General features: G+C 39.7%; 2 protein-coding genes across 3 annotated transcripts in view; both read left to right on the plus strand.

Moving 5' to 3' along the window:
* Window positions 1-10,733, plus strand: part of LOC140944127 (transient receptor potential cation channel subfamily M member 2-like) — a 21,040-nt gene extending 10,307 nt beyond the window's left edge. For both annotated transcript variants that reach the window (XM_073393250.1, XM_073393249.1), the window contains exons 10-19: window positions 1-143; window positions 601-951; window positions 1,484-1,676; window positions 2,066-2,236; window positions 2,723-2,789; window positions 2,906-3,027; window positions 3,276-3,386; window positions 3,794-3,965; window positions 4,412-4,629; window positions 10,204-10,733. The exon at window positions 1-143 is cut by the window's left edge and continues 107 nt beyond it. In XM_073393250.1, coding sequence (XP_073249351.1) covers window positions 1-143; window positions 601-951; window positions 1,484-1,676; window positions 2,066-2,236; window positions 2,723-2,789; window positions 2,906-3,027; window positions 3,276-3,386; window positions 3,794-3,965; window positions 4,412-4,629; window positions 10,204-10,485 — 1,830 coding nt within the window. In that variant the 3' untranslated portion in view covers window positions 10,486-10,733. The remainder of the gene's footprint in view (window positions 144-600; window positions 952-1,483; window positions 1,677-2,065; window positions 2,237-2,722; window positions 2,790-2,905; window positions 3,028-3,275; window positions 3,387-3,793; window positions 3,966-4,411; window positions 4,630-10,203) is intronic.
* Window positions 10,734-16,046: 5,313 nt separating this feature from the next.
* Window positions 16,047-19,612, plus strand: part of LOC140944452 (sodium channel protein 1 brain-like) — a 31,962-nt gene continuing 28,396 nt past the window's right edge. Inside the window, exons 1-3 of the mRNA XM_073393594.1 lie at window positions 16,047-16,101; window positions 16,578-16,726; window positions 17,131-17,279. Coding sequence (XP_073249695.1) covers window positions 16,047-16,101; window positions 16,578-16,726; window positions 17,131-17,279 — 353 coding nt within the window. The remainder of the gene's footprint in view (window positions 16,102-16,577; window positions 16,727-17,130; window positions 17,280-19,612) is intronic.

Consider the following 19,612-nt stretch of genomic DNA (forward strand, 5'->3'; position numbering starts at 1 on the left):
GAGCCTTCACAGCTTGAGTTCAGCGTTCTGGAATGGGCAATTTTAGTATTCCTCTTCGGTCGGCTGTTGGTTGAAATTAAACAGGTTGGACACTTAACGGGTGGCAAGGAGAGGAAGACAAAACTTTTAGGGAACTATTTCCGGTAATATCTTACTATGCTTGTTGACGTAAATAAATTCCATTTTCCCAAAACCCTACCATGTGTTTCTCGAAACCAAAAATCCATCTTCACAGGAGAATAAAGCTCTGCACAGAAAATAAAGCTCTACTTCTTCACAGAAAGCCGGGTATTAATTTATACTTTTGACGTTTTCTTTTAAGCCATTGTTGCTAAAGTTTACAAAAAGATTAAACTGGCTATGATTTGCCGTGTTTAAAATACTGTAAAGGTCTAACTTTTAAGCATCTACTTTTTTACGGTTGCATGTTCAGCCATTAATGAACACGTTTATCAAACTAATCGTTTCTTTATTAATGGTTTCCTTTCTGATTCTGGTGAGATCACTTTTCAATCTTGGTGGGTAATGGCCTTAGAAATGTTCGCCACTATTTACCTCGATTTCAAAGAATAATTGTTTAACATTTTCGTTTCCTTGTAGTGATCTTTGGAACTTATTTGACGTCACCTCTTTGGTTATCTTTTTCTGCGCAATTTTACCACTACGGATTTTCACATGGGTGGAGTGGGGAACCGTAAGACACAACCGGGCACTTGATATCGCCGCAATACTTTATGGCGTCAACACCATGCTGTTTACATTTCGAGTTTTTGGCTCCATTTTAGAAGCTTTTGAAAGAGTAGGAACAATACAAATTGCCTTATTTTGCATTATTAAAGACGCTGTTGTAGTAGTACTTCATTTTGCCGTTATTACCCTGGCGTTTTCAAGCACGATAACGAAAATATTTGCTGCCGAATCGACGATGGCTGGGAACACTGTAAAGCATTCGTAAGTATTATATTTCAGAATAAGTAGTTTTAAAGGTTATCAGGCATTATTAACACAGTTCTCTCTCCTTTCTCTCCTCCCGTGAGCCATCTTTCGTGTAAGTATTGTAAATATGGTTCTAGAAGTCATGTAAGGTGATTGTAAGTTTAATTTTGTCCATCATTTAACCCTGCAGCCCTGCTGGCCCAGCACTCTGAGTCTTGAAACAATTAAGGAGAAGGTGCTGCCTTTGTTTCATATCTGCAAAAGTATTTTCTCTGGAAAGACCCATTATTACAGTGCTTTCACATCACCCGACTGGTCCTTACTGACTCTGTGTGCCTTAAAAAACCACTAGCAGCGCAACAAACCTCTGGCCGGCAGTAACCAGCCTAGAGTACAACTGTCTTTGTTCTTGGGTGGGTCATTAATCTGTAGGGAGAGATCTCCATGTTGGTGGATAACTTCTTGATCCTTCTTTAAGAATCATGATGGATGCCTCGTAAGAGAATTAAAAATCTCAACATATTGATTATTTTTGTTGATTTTTCAGTTGGTGGGAGATCATCTCTCAACTTGGCTTATCCTTGCTGGAGTTATCGGATGGATTGAGTTTTTTCCAGTCAACTGACACACTCTCACGAGCCCTTATTCATTTGTTATACGCTCTCTTTCTCGTCATGGCTCTCATCCTTCTAGTAAACATGTTGATCGCATTGCTCTCAAACACCTACCAGCAAGTACAGGTATTAAAATGGTCATAATTGACCTCTGGCCAAACATTTCGTGTAGTCGTCTTAGTCAGCACGTGTAGCCTCAGTTCGCCTGTATATCTAGCTTTGAATTTTTTTTGGACTGTAGATTCTGAAGAAATTTTTGACAGAAACAGACATCTTTCACACCTCTCTCTGGCTTGCTTTAGAGGTGGAAAGCCTGCCGGCATATTTTTATCTAGGATGGCTTGCATTTGTTGGCAAAATAATACGAAAAATTCATTGAAAGTATCCTTCCCACAGAATCAGGCTAAAATGGTGAAGTGGCCAAAATTGATTTGCATCTTAGACCAGGCGAATTTTCAGTCTTCTTGACTACTTCAGTCTCCTTTAACGGTTTTCTCTCGTTCATTTGCACGCAGACTAATTCAAGACAGGAATGGGCATTCCGCAAAGCTGTTACAATCCAGACATATAGCAACTATCATCCTATACCAGTGCCATTGAACATCATATCCACTATTGCCCTGTGGTTTTGCGGCAAAAAGCCCAGAGCTGATGAAACAGAAGCAAGAAACAAAGAACTAAATTTGGCAAGTCTATGGTTATTTTGTTATAGTGCTAGAAGTGAAAAATAGTTTTTCATCGTTATTGTAACAACTAAAATTTGAGCTCACTAGCCGCGCTGCTTTGGTCAGTACTGACCAAGTTATTGACTTCATTTATCAGCAAACAGTGTGTATGCGTTGACTCCATGCTGATGACGTTCAGTTAACCATTTTCCAATTAAACAACACTTTTTAAAAAAACTAATGCTTTCTTATTTCTGTCATTAGAGAACTTGTTTGTATATTTTTAACTTAGCTGAAGAAAGGAGAAAGCTGGTTCTTTTTATTTACGATTTACTTTGCAGGCCTTACTCTTACAACAATATTTAACGGCCCATTGCTTTATGTCTAATGTGATTTTAGAACAGAAAGTCTTCGTCTTGAAAAAGGTAGAAGTTGTGTAGTTACAGCCGCAATCTTAGTGAAAACATGTTTCGAAACAGCGTTGTATTTTTTTTCCTTTTTCCAAAGCTGAGCGTTGTATTAGAACTCAAACATAAATACAGATTGAATTACGGTGACCTCTTCCCTCCTTTAGGTAAGTAAGTTAATACAACTCATTCTTAGTTGTTTGGTATTTTAAGGTATTGAGTGTCTCATTTATTAGGCCTTAGTTTGCCGCCATTTTAAGTCTTATCGCGATGTTTTCTTTAGATAAACTCGACCATGTGCTAGATGATACCGGAAACACTGAAAGCATGGTGAAACAACTTCTTTACAGAACCTTCACAACTCAGCAAGGCTGTAATAAAGCACTTCTTCCCACGGGTCCCAAGGTACTGTGCTAACGGTGATTCTATCGAAAAGTCGTCCATGGAAAAACGACATCTTTTTGTTTGACATGTTTCCCGACCTTTGTTAACTACTTGATATCCAAAAACAGTTTTTATTTGAAAACAAAATTTTTGAAAAATACCGAAATTTGCTCGCTTTACCGTTTTTAGTATAGCATATTTTGATGCAACATTGATTAATCTAGAACTGTCTGAATGGCGATTTAATGCACATTTCTTTTATGTTAAAGGCATGGGATATCAGTAGACACATTCTTGTCGAAGGATACCTTGTAACTGCGATAAAAGAGGGCAGCGCCAAATATCTTGCTCCATTTTCTCCTAGATTTCCTCATTTTGAGGTAAGTGGCCAGTCTGTTCTATTCAGCGCTATAATCTCTGAAGTAGAACGAGAGTAGTTCACAATTTTCTTTTGCCTCAGTGTTCCCAATTAGCATTAGCTTGTATTCACTTAATAAATAGAGAGTTAAAAGTTGTTATGCTCTGTTTTGGTCACACGACAGCAATGAATTTTACCAGCGTTCTTGCCGGGAATGGTATAGGGGGCGAGTTGGTACTATCGGTTATAAAAAACCTAGAGCACAATCCACGCCATCTTGCATCAAACATCGGCGGTACGGACCAGCTTGCTAGTTGGCTGAGATCGTTACTTTCGGAACTGTAATCATGCAGTGGCTATGTAGTACCATATAGAAGGACAGTTGGGAACTGAAGCAAGATAGTTATCGCTCAAACACTTTTTTGTTAGGTAATGATTATGGAAGGGGGGACGACAAAGTGGTTTGCTCTGGGGGTCGTGTTTAAGGACTACACATATTGGCTACCAGGGAGAGCAGGAGGAACTGTGGGATATAACACTGGTGAGAAGACCATCTGGTCCAGTAATGCTGAAGGAACTCTTAATAAAAACTCAACTAAAGGTGAATATTATTAAGGCTGAACGTTGTCAGTTATCCCAGCAAGGGAATTTCATCAGTACAAGCATTGGTTGCCATAGGATTTTTAGGGAATTAACCGGCTTTCCATCCCGGTTGGAATTATCGTTTTCTCCTCGAATCCTGAAACGTTGGACTTAAGGCCTATAAACGGTGAACCACTTAAAATTATGTCTTCTCTCCACCATAGAGGGTCGATCCAGAATTTCTCGATGATAATGATGAGGATTTTGAGGATTAAAGAATCAATATATTAGTAACGTTAAGTATTGTCATGTCTTGGAAATGGTTTTTTAACTCGTCCAATTGTTTTGAGGATCCTGATCAATGTTTTCACGCCAAGCTTTTAACGACCTCGCGAGGACTTTTCTTAATAAAGCAGATTTGATTAGTGTAACGTAATGATTTTAACAAAGTGTTGTGTCATGCAGGTCCTGCTGCTTGTCGTCGAGGTGACGTAGTGCGATGTACTGTTGTGTTCGAGGAAAAGGAAGAGATCGATGAACAACTTTATAAAGTTCCTGTCGTCTTTACAGTGAACGGAAGCAGGGTTGTACCAGAAGCCCATGACTCGTGCATTGAATATAGTCCTGACACATTTCTGTACCCTCAAATTGGATTTTACTACGAAAATACCGTTTTGGCTAAGGTAACCGTTTATGTTTTCGCTTATGTTTTAGGTGGACCTAGGATGCTTTAGTAAGAGAATAAACTATGTAATGGGTTTTTAGAGGGTTAGTGAATATGTGATTCCTAATCCAGTCCACATAATTCTGCTCTCTCAATGAAATCGGACAAATCGGACTCGAACGCGTTTGAAGTCACTCGACTCACCACCTTTTTATAGTTGCACTATTACTGCTATTACCTTAGTAATAACAACAACAAAAACAACAACAACAACAACAACAATAATAACAATAATAATAATAATAATAATAATTTAACAGTTAATGAATGAGGCTGAGTATGTTATGAAGAATTATGGAGTTCGAGGAGGGTGTTATCTAGATAACACCCTCCATACTTCTTCATATGATACGAAAGCCGAATACAAAAGTTGTTTTATTATTCATTCAAAATAATTCCTGGTTTAAAAACATAGCTAAAACATGCTTAGGGAAAGTTCATTTAATATGACAAGAGGGGGGATGAAGATATTGAGGGGGGGCTCCGAAAATTTTTAGACACCGGAAGGGGGGGCTCTGAAAAAATTGTTGCGCTAGGAGGGGGGGCTCCGAAAATTTGTATACTTCAAAACCAACACATGACATCATCATACAGATCGGATGGTTTTCAACTCAACAATTTAATGACCTGTGCAACTCAGTTATATCACGTGGTTTACAGATATAACAAATGTAGTCTCAGTAATTATTACACTCTTGTTCATCCCAAAAATGCTTTAGAAAATTGTATCACAACTGTATCTCAAGTTTGTCATAGTATAAACCATTGAAGACAATAACGGTAAATATATTTAAAACAGTCTAGCGATCTTTTTTCAGGGGAGCAAAGGAATTGAAGGAAGAAGGGTGGGGGGGGGGGGGGGCTCTGAAATTTTTTCGACTACCAAGGAGAGGGCTCCTAAAAAATTGAACCGCTAGCGAGGGAGGCTGCTAAAATTTCAAGCTTCGAGTTTCAATATCTTCATCCCCCCCCCCCCCCCCTTGTCATATTAAATGAACTTTCCCTTACCTCCGTCGATGCATCGATGTTTAGTTCATCTTCGATAGTGTACGTTTAGGTTTGTCCACATCCGCAAATATTTTCCAGATAACAGATGTCGCCCTCCGAGTTGTCTTCTTGCTGTTTTTACTATGTTTTAAACTATTACTTCGCCTAGTTCCAGCTGTAGTTCTTACTCTTTAAACGAGTGAAGTGTCGGCCATTTTTGTTTTCACAACCAAAATAACTCAACCTCGTCCCCAGGTCTTCTCGGTTAGCGGTTCATTAACCTGTAGAAGGCTGCATTTTTGGCGTCATTTCCTCGTTAAACACAAAATTCTTCCAAATTTGGTCATCAGTAACTGGTTATGGTGAATTAAACGTGTGCCTTTAGCCAATCAGAATCGGGGAAATATTTTGAATGAATAATAAGAAGAATTAACGAATGAGGCTGAGTATGAAGAATTATGGACATCGAGAAGGGTGTTATCCGTCGAGGCCGTAGGCGGAAGCGGATAACACCCTCCGAGATCTCCATTATTCTTCATAGGATACGAAAGCCGAATTCAACAATTGTTCTATCATTCATTCAAAATAATTCCTAGTTTAAAAACATGGCTTAAACATTCTTACCTCCATCGATCCATCAATGTTAAGTTCATCCTCGATAATGCACGTTTAGGGTTGTTCAGCTCCGCAAATATTTTCCAGATAACAGATGTCGCCCTTCGAGTTGTCTTTTTACTGTTCTTGCCATGTTTTTAGCTATTATTTCGCCTAGTTCTGACTCTTGAAACGAGTGAAATGTCCGCCATTTTTTTTTTCATAACCAAAACAACTGAACCTCGTCCCCAGGACTTCTCGGTTAACGGTGCATTAACCAGCAAAAAAGCTGCACTTTTGATGTCATCGATTCATTAAACGCAAAATTCTTCTAAATTTGGTAATCAGTAGCTGGTTATGGTAAATTATACGTGTGCTTTTAGCCAATCATAATCGGGGAAATATTTTGAATGAATAATAATAATAGTTAATGATAATAATAATATATGGTAAATGGGCGTGGGTTCCTCTCTGCCAGAAAACACTAGGTTGGTTTCTGGCGCGGTGTAGACTACCTTGATGAAGGAAGGTGGATCTCTCGTGCGTTTTGGTATAGAAATCCGTCTAGTGATGGTGGCACTCTAAAACTATTGGTTTGTGTAAACCTTAAAACAGGACCTCAGTTAATGAGAGAATGCCGAATTTTGAATTTTACTCTAACGACGTCAACGGCACTGTAGAGACCAGCGAGGGTGTCGCGTCTGGCAGATGTCCTGTGGAGCAGCAGCGCAGGCCTACAATACAATACAATACAATACAATATTCTTTATTTAACGAAGGTGACGTAATAACCCAATGAGTTTTCTAACTTACGGCCTTCACAACAATACAAAATACACATATAAAAACAATGCCTAATCAATAATATACGACTACAACAAGAGAAAAAATAGAACTAGACAAATGTATGGTTTAACATCGATATAAGATGATATAAACTAATTACCTTCTAATACAGTTACAATAAAGAGAAAAACGACAATCATAACACATTAATTCTTCAAGATGAGAAACGTTACTAGCGAACTTAAGGAATAAGATAAAGAGTTTATGCTCAAAATTATTTAATCGAGATGAAAAAATAATAGAAGAAGGAGATACACACGCTATTTGCTTAAGATCAGTGTCAAGGCAATTAAAAAGAGTGGCAGCAGAGTAAGACCAGGCCTGGTCGAACAACGACAGAAATGATAAGGCCGGTCAAAGGAAGACAACGAACGACTGTTTTAGTGTTACATTAGGAGTGAGTAAGAGAGGAAAAATTACAGAAAGAGATTGTTGGATTGTGGAATCTCATAACACCAACGATGAGTCAACGGAAGTTACTGAGCAGAGACTAGCAGCTCAAGTACGGCAGATTAAGCACAAGAAGTGGCTGGAGACATTGGAAAAAGAGAAAATAACTCTGAGGGCAAATAACAAACATCAGCAGATTGAAACTACGGAGCCTAGAACCACAAATTCACCACACCACGCCCGTAAGGATAACTCCTGATATCCAAGAAGAAGACCAAAGTGTTAGGGATGACTAGCGATGACTAGCGTTGACTAGATAACATTAGAGCTGCAGAGGAAGCCAGTAGTTCCCCAGCTAAAGAGCTACAAAGAGCGGTGAACCCAGAACTCGATGTTCTCTTCGACAGGATTCCGGTAGTGATGCATTTAGATCAGAGACTAGGGTTAGAGCGGTTTTCATTTGAGTGTCGAAAAGTAATTGGTTTTGCACTTTCTACACGATGCGATTGGCTTAAAAGATTCGCGCCACCTTTTCATCCAATCAGAAGTAAAACCAAAGCCAATTGTGACGCGCTCGCATGCATTTTCCCGCGCTTTGCGTCAGCCACATGTAATTACTTCGAGTTTTGATTGGTTCAGTGTATTGTCTGTGTCCTATGTGATTGGCCAGAGTAATTACTTTGGTTTTGGTTTTACGACACTCAAACGAAAACCACTCTATAATCAGTGAGGTCATGCGATTGAGCAAAGTTGAGAGCAGAAGTTGGAAAAGTAAATGGAGTCATCAAGAAGATTCACAGGTACAACGTTATTGAACTAATCTCTTTACTCTATGAAGCTGCAAATGTCACAACATGTGTCACAACAGAAAGAATGGGAATGCTGAAAAAGAGGAAAGAAAAAAGAACTGAAGAGCCATTTGGAGAGAGAGGGATCAAGAGGAACATTGGAACTTGGAGAAAAGATTTTAACAAGATCGAAGAAATGCGAAGACAAAACATGACATTTAAACAAAGAGATAGGGAAAGGCTGAAAAGAAAATATCGTCTCGGGGAAAGAAGAGCTATGTATCTTTCAGCAGTTCTGAGGCAGAATATTAAGGCAAGTGGAATTAAGATCAAAAGATATGACGAGAAAATATTTGAAGAAATCAAGATGTCGTTTGGGCTAGACAAGTGTGCTGTCCTGGAAATTAGGAGAGGAAGGAAAGTGGTCAGCCGTGGAATATACCTACTGACGACCAGCACATTGGAAAGGTTGAGGAACAGGGTTACAGATACCTCGGCATTTTACAGTTGGACCAGACTCTAAATATCAAGATAAAAGGTGTGACGATTCCCGACGGATCGCACTTGATACACGAGATAAAACTCAACAAACTTCAATAGTCAAACGCCATGATAATCAGCCAGCACACTCTTACAATATCCCTTGACTCAAATCAAGCGCACACGTCTAGACTTCCGGGTAGAACTATATCAAAACATCAGTACAAAAGGCATGATAACAGCGGAATATGTTGGAAGAGTTAAGAAGCTGTGTTGATCAAAATTGAATGGTGGAAATCTTATTAGTGTCATGATCTGTCATCAATGCCTTGGCTGCAGGTGTAGTGCGCTGTAGTGCAGGTATCGTGGATTGGATAGTGGAAGAGGTGGTAAGCATGGATAGAAAAACTAGGAAGATTTTGGCAACGAAATTGGCTGTTAACACACCAGGAATAATGTTTCCAGACTACATATACCGAAGAAGGAAGGGGAAAGGATTGATTGGTATTGAGGAGTGTGTTAAGAGGAGAGCAAATCCTTGCATGGCTACCTCAGAGATAGCATAGAGTGGATTCCTTTATGTGGAGGATTGTAACAGGTATTACAAGTAATAAATAAAAAGCAGACCAAGGGCAAGAACAAGAACAGAACGCTTAATCCTCTCTGCTCAAGAACGAGCTTTAGGAACAAATTCGGTGAAGCAGTGCATAGATAAGACCTCTGAGACAACAGTGTACAGATTGTGTGGTGACTAAACTGAAGCAGTGTGACATAATTTTAGTGGATACAGCATGCTTGGCCAGAGAGAATATAGAAAAAGCCACTACAATGTGCCTCTACGGGTACACTGGGAGCTGTGCAAAAAGTATGGGATCGCGTGTGCCACCGTCAACCCTTACCAGTCGAGAAGACCCAGAAAAACATTAGGAAAACTAGTGAGAATCGCGCAGTAATAACGATAATGATAATTATAACGATAATGATAATGATAATAATGATAATGATAATTATAACGATAATGATAATGATAATAATGATAATGATAATAATAGTTGTTTTGTGAATGGTCGAAACATTCTTGTCCCAAGAGCCTCCTGGGAGCCTGAGCACGAGGACCAGGAGGCTCTGGGGATCCAGGATTTAAAGTCCTAGATTAAGGACTTCCGGTCATTTCCGATTCAAAAGTAACTTGGAGGATTCTCTTTAAGGAGCTTTGAATCACCTAAATTAACAGTCACTGACACTTCTGCAAGAGCAAGCGAACGCTATTAGAAACGTTGTAGAAAATCAGAAATGACTGGAAGAACTAAAATCTAGGACTTCAAATCCTGTGTCCTCAGAGCCTCCTGGTCCTCGTGCTCAGGCCCCCAGGAGGCTCTGGGGACGAGAATGTGGTCGAAGTTGAATAATTGGAGAGAGTTTACGAATTGCTATTTTCTTTACGGTAGATGTGCTCGAGAGAAGATCTCGATTATCAAGACGTGCAAATTCAGGAACTACGATCTGATGTTTTGAAAGTGAAGACTGAACTTACCGGTCTCTCTAGGAGTTTACTACGTACAAAGGAGAGTGTGATACGACATGACGAGAATTCAGACGTTGCTGACATTCGCGAAGACCTATCACTTCATGAAATGAAGTTAGAACTTTCTGGGATAAGATCAGAACTTTCTCATGTCAGAGTCAGTTTAGATGCTGTGTTAGCAAGGTTAGCTAAGACTGAAGATTAGTTTGATTCCTTCAACAGTAGCCAAACTTACAGCATCTAAATTTCTGACGTAAAAGTGAAGAAGGCAAAAAAAAAATCTTCGAATTTACTGTGGGTAAAAGAGGCACGATCAAGTTCACTTGACGTTTATTTGATAGCATTCGGGGTTGAAACTTTCCTCCAGTGCGAAATATCTTCGCACCCGACAAGTGACCTTCAGTCATTATCAAATGTGAACTGAAGCGTAGAGAGAGATATTAAATTATTTTAAAACACAAGAATTTTTCTCTCATTTGTTTTAATTCTTAAAGAAAAAAATGAAGAAAAGGTGGTTGCATAGTTTATGGCATTATTTACCATATCATATACCCACTTTTCTAGAATTGTTCATCTTTAATTTAGTTTTTTTTTACATCGCTTCAAGTTCATTTCCCCAAAATCAGGCAGTGCCAATTCTTCGATCACAATTTTCGGTTGTTTTCATCATGACGTCAAAATGATCAAAAGTGGAACTGCGAGCCTCTACGGCGTGGTATAACCGCATAATTTCCGGATGTAGACGTCTGCACTCAAGGTAGGATCTATAGATCGGCAATGTAAAATTGAGAATTTTCAAGGTCTACTCTGCCGAAGTTAATCGTGTGAGACAAACAACTACTCCACTTCTGTTGCCTATGAAACTATTGTATCTTCACAACGATCATTTACGGTTTATTGTTTGTCTCACGATAGTTCCCCTGTTATTCATGGTAAATTTCGTTCGTTCACAACTGAACTTCAGCAGGTGACTATTTAGCACCATACAGTATATACTAGTGATTGGTGTAATCACTAGCAACCGTTGTGTTACTAATTCACCTCACAGCAAAACGAGCCTCACCACTGATACAGCCACCTCTATCTTAACGGACACCTCAATAAGACGGACACCTGGAACTGGGGCCTGCCTTTTTTTTTTATTCCTTTTAGTTCAGTTGACCCTCTACAAAACAAACATCTCTCTATCTGTCTTATACAGACTCATTGATCCGGTCCCACCAGGGTGTCTGTCTTAGATAGAATTGACTGTACTATAAAACGTGCAACGAACAGGGCCCGCGGAGCAGTTTTTCAAGTGGGGAGCCCCTCCACCTCTTGAATTGAAGGGAGGGAGAGAACTCTAAAACAACAAGATGTATTCTAAAGCATGTAAATATCACTGTAACTGTAACAAGAAATAAGTAAGAGAGATTCTAACTGACATTTTAGAATCCTCCTGTCATATTACAGCGACGTACTGCTATTTGGCCATGTACAATGTATCTAGTGCATATGGAACATCTTAACAGGACGACTGTTTAAACGTTTTACGGTAATCAAGGGAAAGGACTTCTGGGAATTTTAGTAACTGACACTTATCAAAGGTTTGCTTAATACAGGTTTGACAGTAGGTAATACCTCACCTGAGAGAGTGGGGTTTTCCGCTTTTGCAAAAATAATCTGAAATTCTCGTTGCCCGTTTTTTGCTAATGTTGGCAGTCTGCGACGATTCTTCAGATTCGTTGTTTATATTACAAAAGATCATATGCACCTCTTTGTTGGTTATGATCGCAGGATTGTATGAGCCAGGATGTCCACCTAATTATTCGTTTAAAATATTTCTAACCATAAAACGTTACAATGCAAAACCTTTTTGTCTCCACAAAATCCACGACACAACGGGTGCTCAACTTGATAATCAAGCAAAATTGTTCATCTTCTCCATGTCGAGCGTAAATTAAAACTGATACAATAACGAATGAACCGAGAAACAGTATTTGAAACGTCATTTCTGCAAAGTCTAGCTACAGCTAATTGCAGTTTTTGTAAAGATAGTCATTTTAAGACTTATTCCATCAGACTTAGGATCGAAAACTTGGATGTTTCCCGCGAGGTCCACCAGCCGATTATCACTGTCCTAGCAAAAGTACCTCATTTATTTTAAAATGTCTGTCACCTTATTTATTTATTTATTTATTATAGAAAGTGGGAGGGACGGGGTCCTCCCCCTGCGCGGGCCCTGCGAAACACATTTAATTGGTAACCGCTCTATTCGTATTAATTACTCAGGAAATGCATATAGGGGCAGGATGTTAGTAAGTAAATATATGCTCTTAGTTCCGGCGAGGTGTTTTGATCGAAGTTTCGTTTCCTAAATTTGGGAAAGTCAACATTAAGCGCCCGAATAAGTGAAAATAGTGCGGAGGAAAGGAGTACCATAGGCTGCCACTATTAGTCTATTTAATTAAAAGCTCACTGTAGCCCATCAACCCCATTACAATTATAATGTGATTACATAACTGAATGTCAGCTAAGTAGACCGCAACTGTGACGAAAAGCCGAGCCTCACTCTTCTTTGCACAGCGCAGAGTGCGTTCTCTCACGTCCGTTTCGAATTTTTCAAGAAGAGGGCAAGGCAAACGACGTAACGTTACCTTTTAGCGCATGGGCGAAACCGGAAGGAAGTTTGTTTCACTGAAGAGAGGGCAGAAATTCAACAGGTGTAAGGTCAGCTTTATGTGAGGTTTAATAAATACCAGCAGAAAGGAGGAATAAAACTGCCATACATGTTATGGAGCCTGATGCAGACTGAATATATAAGACAAACCTGATTGACGATACTCATTGGAAGACCAGTAATGATGATCTTATGATTTTATAATATCTTTTTTTTAACTTTTTTGATTGTCATCACCAGCGAAAGAAGCATGATCACAAATTCGTGAACGGGAAACTTTCTTGTTTGTTTGAAACACACCGTTTTTTTCTTTCCGCTCCACAGTTTTGTACGGTTATTAGTGCTACTAATTGACCTAAAGGAAGTTTTAACATTGCTCAATATTGATTTAGTAATACACACAACATACCGCGTTTATCACGTAAGGGACCGAGTTATTTTCACGGAACTGACATGGTTGTAAACGGAACTGACCGAGTTGTAGACGCACTTCACCAATACACAAAAGTAAGTTTAGTTGTACCACGAGACGTGCATATCAGGATGTGCAGTACAAGCAAGTGGTCGTTTATAGCATGCCTGTCAGGTCTACGTATTATACACAGTTGACCGAGCACCACTGAACTCATGTGAAAGACAAATAGACAGCTGGCAAGGAGATATTTACCCAGCAACCAGAATATCAACTTGTTTAAGTTACATACACTGAACCTTAAGCGACTGATCAGACTAATGCAATGACCTACATGAAGTCAAGGTCGAAATAAAACTGATTCACATCTCATTAAGCTTTGTTACAGAACTGGTCCTTAATTACTCCCAGTTGTGAAGGTATTGTAGGTAACAGCGGTGGGCACCTTGACTCTTCCGGTTAATATTCACATCACGTTGATCACTTACTTCTTCATAATTACTCAAACTTCCTGCATGCACGTGGATCTTGATTCTGTCCACTGAGTTCTCCTTGGTTGGCTTAAACTGACAGGCTTCCTACAACAAAATTGCTCGTTGCTGGTTGGTTAAGCATCATTTTTTTTACGTGCATCCTTATTGATTTAGCGAGTTATTCTTGCTGTAGCTCGTTGTTTCTGAAGGATGTTGAAAGGAAAGAGGAAAGGAAAATATAAAAAAAATAAACGAAGTGCTCACAAGTTACCAGGTTCATAAGAAAAATTGAAAATTAGATTCGTAACGTTAAAGCGTGGAGTAACTTCTTGATTGGCCAATTTTTATAAGCGGAATGAGAAATTGCTGAGAAATATGCCTTCCAGAGCCTTAATCTGACAAAAGTGCGAGACATGATAAATGACAAAATGAAAAGTGACACGCTTTTACGAGGAGGTATTATACCAGAAATTATCAATGGCGGCTATGGATAAGGTTCCTTCACTTCACTGATTTTCAACGTGACGTAAAGCAAACAAAACCGAAAGATTTCAATCAACTGGATGTTCAATATACTTGTGGTTTACCAAATCCGTCAAACAGAATAAAAACACTTGAAGAGGCTAATATATGCAAACTATATAAGCTAGGGCGGGAAACATAGAAAGATGAATTCGCAAATATCAGAATGACACTGTTAGAGCATTCAAAAGGTGTTAAAGGACAGTTCATGGTAGAACAAATGCGATACTAAATTTCTTACTTTCGACAGGGGTTCATAAGCTTGGTCAATCACAACAAGGTAAGTAATCTATATCGCCTTCGTATTTTCGCTTGAATTCTTATGTTCAAAAGCGGTATTTTTCACGTGCCACACGTTGTTCCTGTTGTTCAGGACCAATTATATTCAGTGATGATTCGAACAATTTACTTCGATTTTAAAGAGATCCGTTATAATGAGCCTTACCGCAACGGGATTTAGTTGGAAAATCAGTTGCCAAGCTGCAAAGGCGTCCGGTAGATAAGATAAATGGGACTAACTAAGACAAGCAAAACTCGTCAAAGCAAAACAAATCACCACTATGATTTCAATGTTAACTCACAGGGCACTGATTCTTGCAGAAGTCGCAGTCAACTTAAAGAAATCGTTCGATAAGTGTACGTTAAGGTCTTGTTGAGTTGAGTGCGTAAAATGACAGCCAGCCATCTCATGTTCCGACCTGACTAGCCTGACACGATTTCAACGACAAGGTCCATGCATCCAGTTAATGAAAGATGTGTCTCGCTTCCCCAATTCACGAATCGAACTTTTTTTTCCAATCTATTTTCCAAGAAGGTACAAGTCGTGTATTCAAGCTTGCTCGGGGTCAGTAATAAGTACGGCTGAGCCGAGTCTGTTTGGTAAAATGTACTTCATTCATTCTTCAATTAGAAGTGGATGTCTTTTGAAGTTACAGTCTAGTGACTGTAACTTAGCTTAGCCATAGCACCAACTAGCTTTTAATGAGAGCCTTTGGTTCTTAATTTTGCATTTATATCTATGTATTTTTTATACGTCCAAGAATCAGCCGTAAATGCTGTTTTTGCCGCTCTTGTCTGACAGTTTTGATCATTTCAAAGATTTATTTTTTAGGCAGGAAGCGTAATGTCCCTTATCAATATTATTAATTGTTTTCCACACTGTGTCCCCCTTTCATCATTTTCCTTTTTTATTTATGTTTTGATATCTTTATTGTCCCCTGATTTTGCCTTCAATTGATCACGTTGAAAAGGAATCAGGTGCCGGTATCTCACAGTACAGGCGCTCTCTTGTATATACCGAGTGTGTTACAAAGGTTCTTGGAAAATACATCTATCATTTACGATACACCCTGACAAAAAGAGGGCGAGCCTATTGAATGAAATTCATTACATCATCAACTTAATATTACCTACATTACAAAATATTCATCAGACTCCACGAAAATTCCAAAGAAAAGTTTCTCGGGTTATCATGCCAGTAGCAAATAAATGCAAAAATTTCCAACAACCAAAAAACACCAGGCTGGGGTCTCATGAACTGTACCCTTTCTATTCCTTTCTTGATTTCGTTTCTATGAGCGTTTGAGAATAAACGTTTTGATAAAAGTAATGAATCTCAGACTGAAAACATCGGGAAAAAAGAAGGATATCTAGCGATCATGAAAGGTGACTTGACTAATTATTTTTACAGGTAATCAGGTATGGTTGAGCTAGAATCAATGGATTTGAAAAACGTGGAAGATGAAACCAACACCGGTAGGTGACAGAAAAGGTAACGGAGAGAAAGAAAAAGAAAAAAAGGAAAAATGAATGGAATAAATGAATGAACTGAAGGAAGGACGGGTAAATTGAGTGTTTAATCGTTTTCGGTTTAACGACCAGGGCCCAGTTGCTCGAAGCATGGTTAGCGTTAACCAGCGTTTAATACCTTGACAACGTATTGGTTTTGATACTGCTTAACCAATGGTTAAAGCTAACCATGCTTTGAGCAACTCAGCCCAGGTAGATAACTTGATGCGTGCGTAGGAACTGAGAAAAAAACATTGAGCGCTTCTCTACCGCTTTAAAAGCATTTTGTACCATTCGTATTTTTGCGATAAACGCAAACCCATCTTTACGCCGATTTGCGACGTAAAATAAAAAGCCAAAGAAACTATGATTTCAACTGCAGTTATCAAGTCTGGAAATAAACTTAACCCATTATTTTCTTCCTTTCACCTCCACGCATTCAGCGGATAACGTCCAACGAGAAAAAAGAGTGCGGATAAATGAGGATCAACTGCTGCATACAGTTGATGACTCTAAAGGTAGCACTGCGGCCCGAGTGCCTTCGTTCTTTATTGGAAAGCCGCTGGTTGATTTTGATGGAGGCATCGCAGGTGTAAGTAGAACTCGTTTGTTGACATCTGAACTTACAGTTACGGTAAGAGGCGAGTGTACTAGGAAGTACATGAATAACAGCTTAGAGGCATCCCTGTATTGTAATTGATTGATAGCATGCATATGAAGGATGTTCTCAAGCAAGGCTGTGAGCATTGAAATCGATTTTCCAATTGGCTGCGCAAGGTTCTACTGATTTTGTTCTCCGTGGAACCGACAAAGTCTTCAAAGATGGTTGTGGCTCTGCGGTGAGTCAAATCAGCCCCTACTCACAGCCTCAACTAACTAACAAATATTTACCTTTTGACATTTGACCCTAACTGGCTTTCCTTTTTGAACTATGCAAATACGTAAGCTATGAAACCCGAAAAAGTTTTATTCCTAATATCTGCGTTTTTTTTCCAGCGGCCTTCTATAGACACTTTTCTGGTGGTTAGCCGTCGTGGAAATTCGAGCTCAGATCACGTGTTCCGATTCAACAAAGCAAAGTCACTGTGTCTTTTTGGGTCTCTAAATCCCATCAGGAGATTTGCAATTCGTCTGGTCACTAACAAGTATCCTTTTGAACAAGTGTCAACATTTTCTCAAAATGTAAATGTCAATGTAGCCTGCGAACAGCAGACTCATTTCCGGTCGTCTCTTCTCACAGGCTAATGTCAATGTAACTTTCTATGAAAATGTAATGTAAATGTAACACTTGTGGAAACGAGTAGCAGTGAGTTCAACAGCCGAGGTTGAAAGGAGATTAGGGAAACACCTCAATACCGAATTACGAATGATAGCAAAAACAGACTGCAATGTTTGGGCAACACAGTTTATTGACTAGCAGAATAGACTCGAGATCAATAAAAAAAACCATAGGGGTGGGTTGGACGAGGAAACGTTGACCTGCTCCTTACTGAATGAAAGGCTGAGCGATCTGAAAGACGATCTTTTGAGGAAGCTACTAATGACGGCTAAGGGGCGTGTTCTCCACTGGTAACAAGACGCTGTGGGAGCGTATATTTGGGCGTCGTTGTTTTACGCGTCTGTGAAGTTTTTAAGTATATTAGGGATGTGTGAGTAGTTCAGCAGCGTTGTATATTTTAGAGGTTGGTTGAGATGTGTTAAGTGGAAGACGTGGAGTTACAGTGGACGTGGTTTGGTAAAATAATGGCTGTAGTTTGTTAATCAGTGAAACTGGTTTCTCACAGAATTTGATGTGAAGTAACAAAAAACAGTTTTTTTGGAAGGTGGAAGTGATTTTAAGTGTTGCAGTGAGGTAGTTGTCGGAGACTGAGAGTGCTAATTTGGTTATGAAGAGATAGCGTAGTTATAGTTTGTTAAAATGAAGTGATGGATGTGAAAGGTCTTATCATTAGTCGAAAACATACTTGCACTTATTTTAAATGTTGTTAGGCTTTTTGATTAGGATTGTCTGTCGGCTTTTTTGATAATATTTGTATGGAGAGAACGTAGATAAGGGAAACTTCATTTAATTTTGAGAAGGGGTATGAAGATGTTTAGGGGGGGCTCAAATTTTGGGTGTGTGGGTTCGGGGAGCTTTGAAAAATAGGTGAGGTCAAGGGGTAAGCGGCGTAAAATCTCGCAATAAAACTAAGGGCGTCATAATATGTGAATCCGGTATCCCGGCTGGAAATTTTCCAAGTAATCACGCTTGCCATTAAGCCCGACGAATGAACCAAGCGAGAAACAAGTACACTGCTACCAATCTCTGTATAAAAATGGCTGCTCCTTTAGCCCCTTTCATGTAATATCGGGATAAAAGTCGTGATCAGGCCCTTACTGTGAGTTGTATTGTCTCGCAGTTTGACGGGAAAGTTTTGGAATTTGCCGCTTTCGTGTTTCGTGTGTGAGGAAATCGACTTGATCTAGCCTGGGACCAGGCTCCGCTGTGGGGAAAAGGCAAAAAGCGGGCAACGGGAAAAAAAATCGGCGAGCTGAGCGGGCCAAGCGGTGGACTGGGAAGGGGGAAAGGGCGGCGGAGCCTGGAGAAATGCCTTTGATTTCGCCGTTTCATGATACCTGATTCTGGTATCATGCTCTGATTGGTCAAATGGCTTCATGTTGACAGATTCGTGGCAGTATCGCGCTCTTTCACTGTCACGCTCTTACTATTCGCAAAAAGTTTTCGAGCAAGAAAACAAATTTCTTTGCGAGACTTTTCGCTTCTCCCTCGGCACCAAGAAGAGCAAAAATGTGCCTGTGATTCGTTGCAAAAAGAAAAACTAAGCATTCAAAATATCGAGCCTTTCTTATAACTCTACTGTGATAAGCTACGGGGTCACATTTACAAACCGATTGACTTCAAAAGGCACAATATTATAATCACACTTCTTCCAAAAGCGTGATAAAACCCAAGAAATCAGTGGATATAATATGCAAAGAATGCATGTTGCGTACAGCTAAGCCTCGTGTTTCGAGAATGCGTAAACCACAACTGTACGGAGCTACCCTGTGAGCAGTTGTTTCTCTCTTGCAGTTAGCGTTTATAAGTCTCTCTCATAAGTCGCTCGCGTCGCTTGTCAGTCGCGTAGTTGACAAACCAAACACGCAACTGACACTGACGTCCGTGATGAAAACTTGACGTGATGACATTTCAATGACAAGTTAATTGCTGGAGGGCGGATCGTTGGCATCAAAGGCATGACTCCAGGCTCCCCCGCCCTTTTCCCCTCCCCACATCACCACTGGGCTCGCTTCGCTCGCCGATTTTGTTTTCCCGTTCCCCGCTTTTTGCCCTTCTCCCACTGCGGAGCCTGGTCCCAGGCTAGACTTGATCTAATCTTGAACCCAAGCGTTTTAAAAAGAACTGTCACGCACGCAGTTTGCACGTGAAGATGTTGGAGTTTGCCCCGTTTACGTTTCGAACGTGAAAGAATGCAAC

The sequence above is a fragment of the Porites lutea genome, chromosome 7 (assembly GCF_958299795.1).
Source record: "Porites lutea chromosome 7, jaPorLute2.1, whole genome shotgun sequence".
Classification (NCBI taxonomy): Eukaryota; Metazoa; Cnidaria; class Anthozoa; order Scleractinia; family Poritidae; genus Porites; species Porites lutea.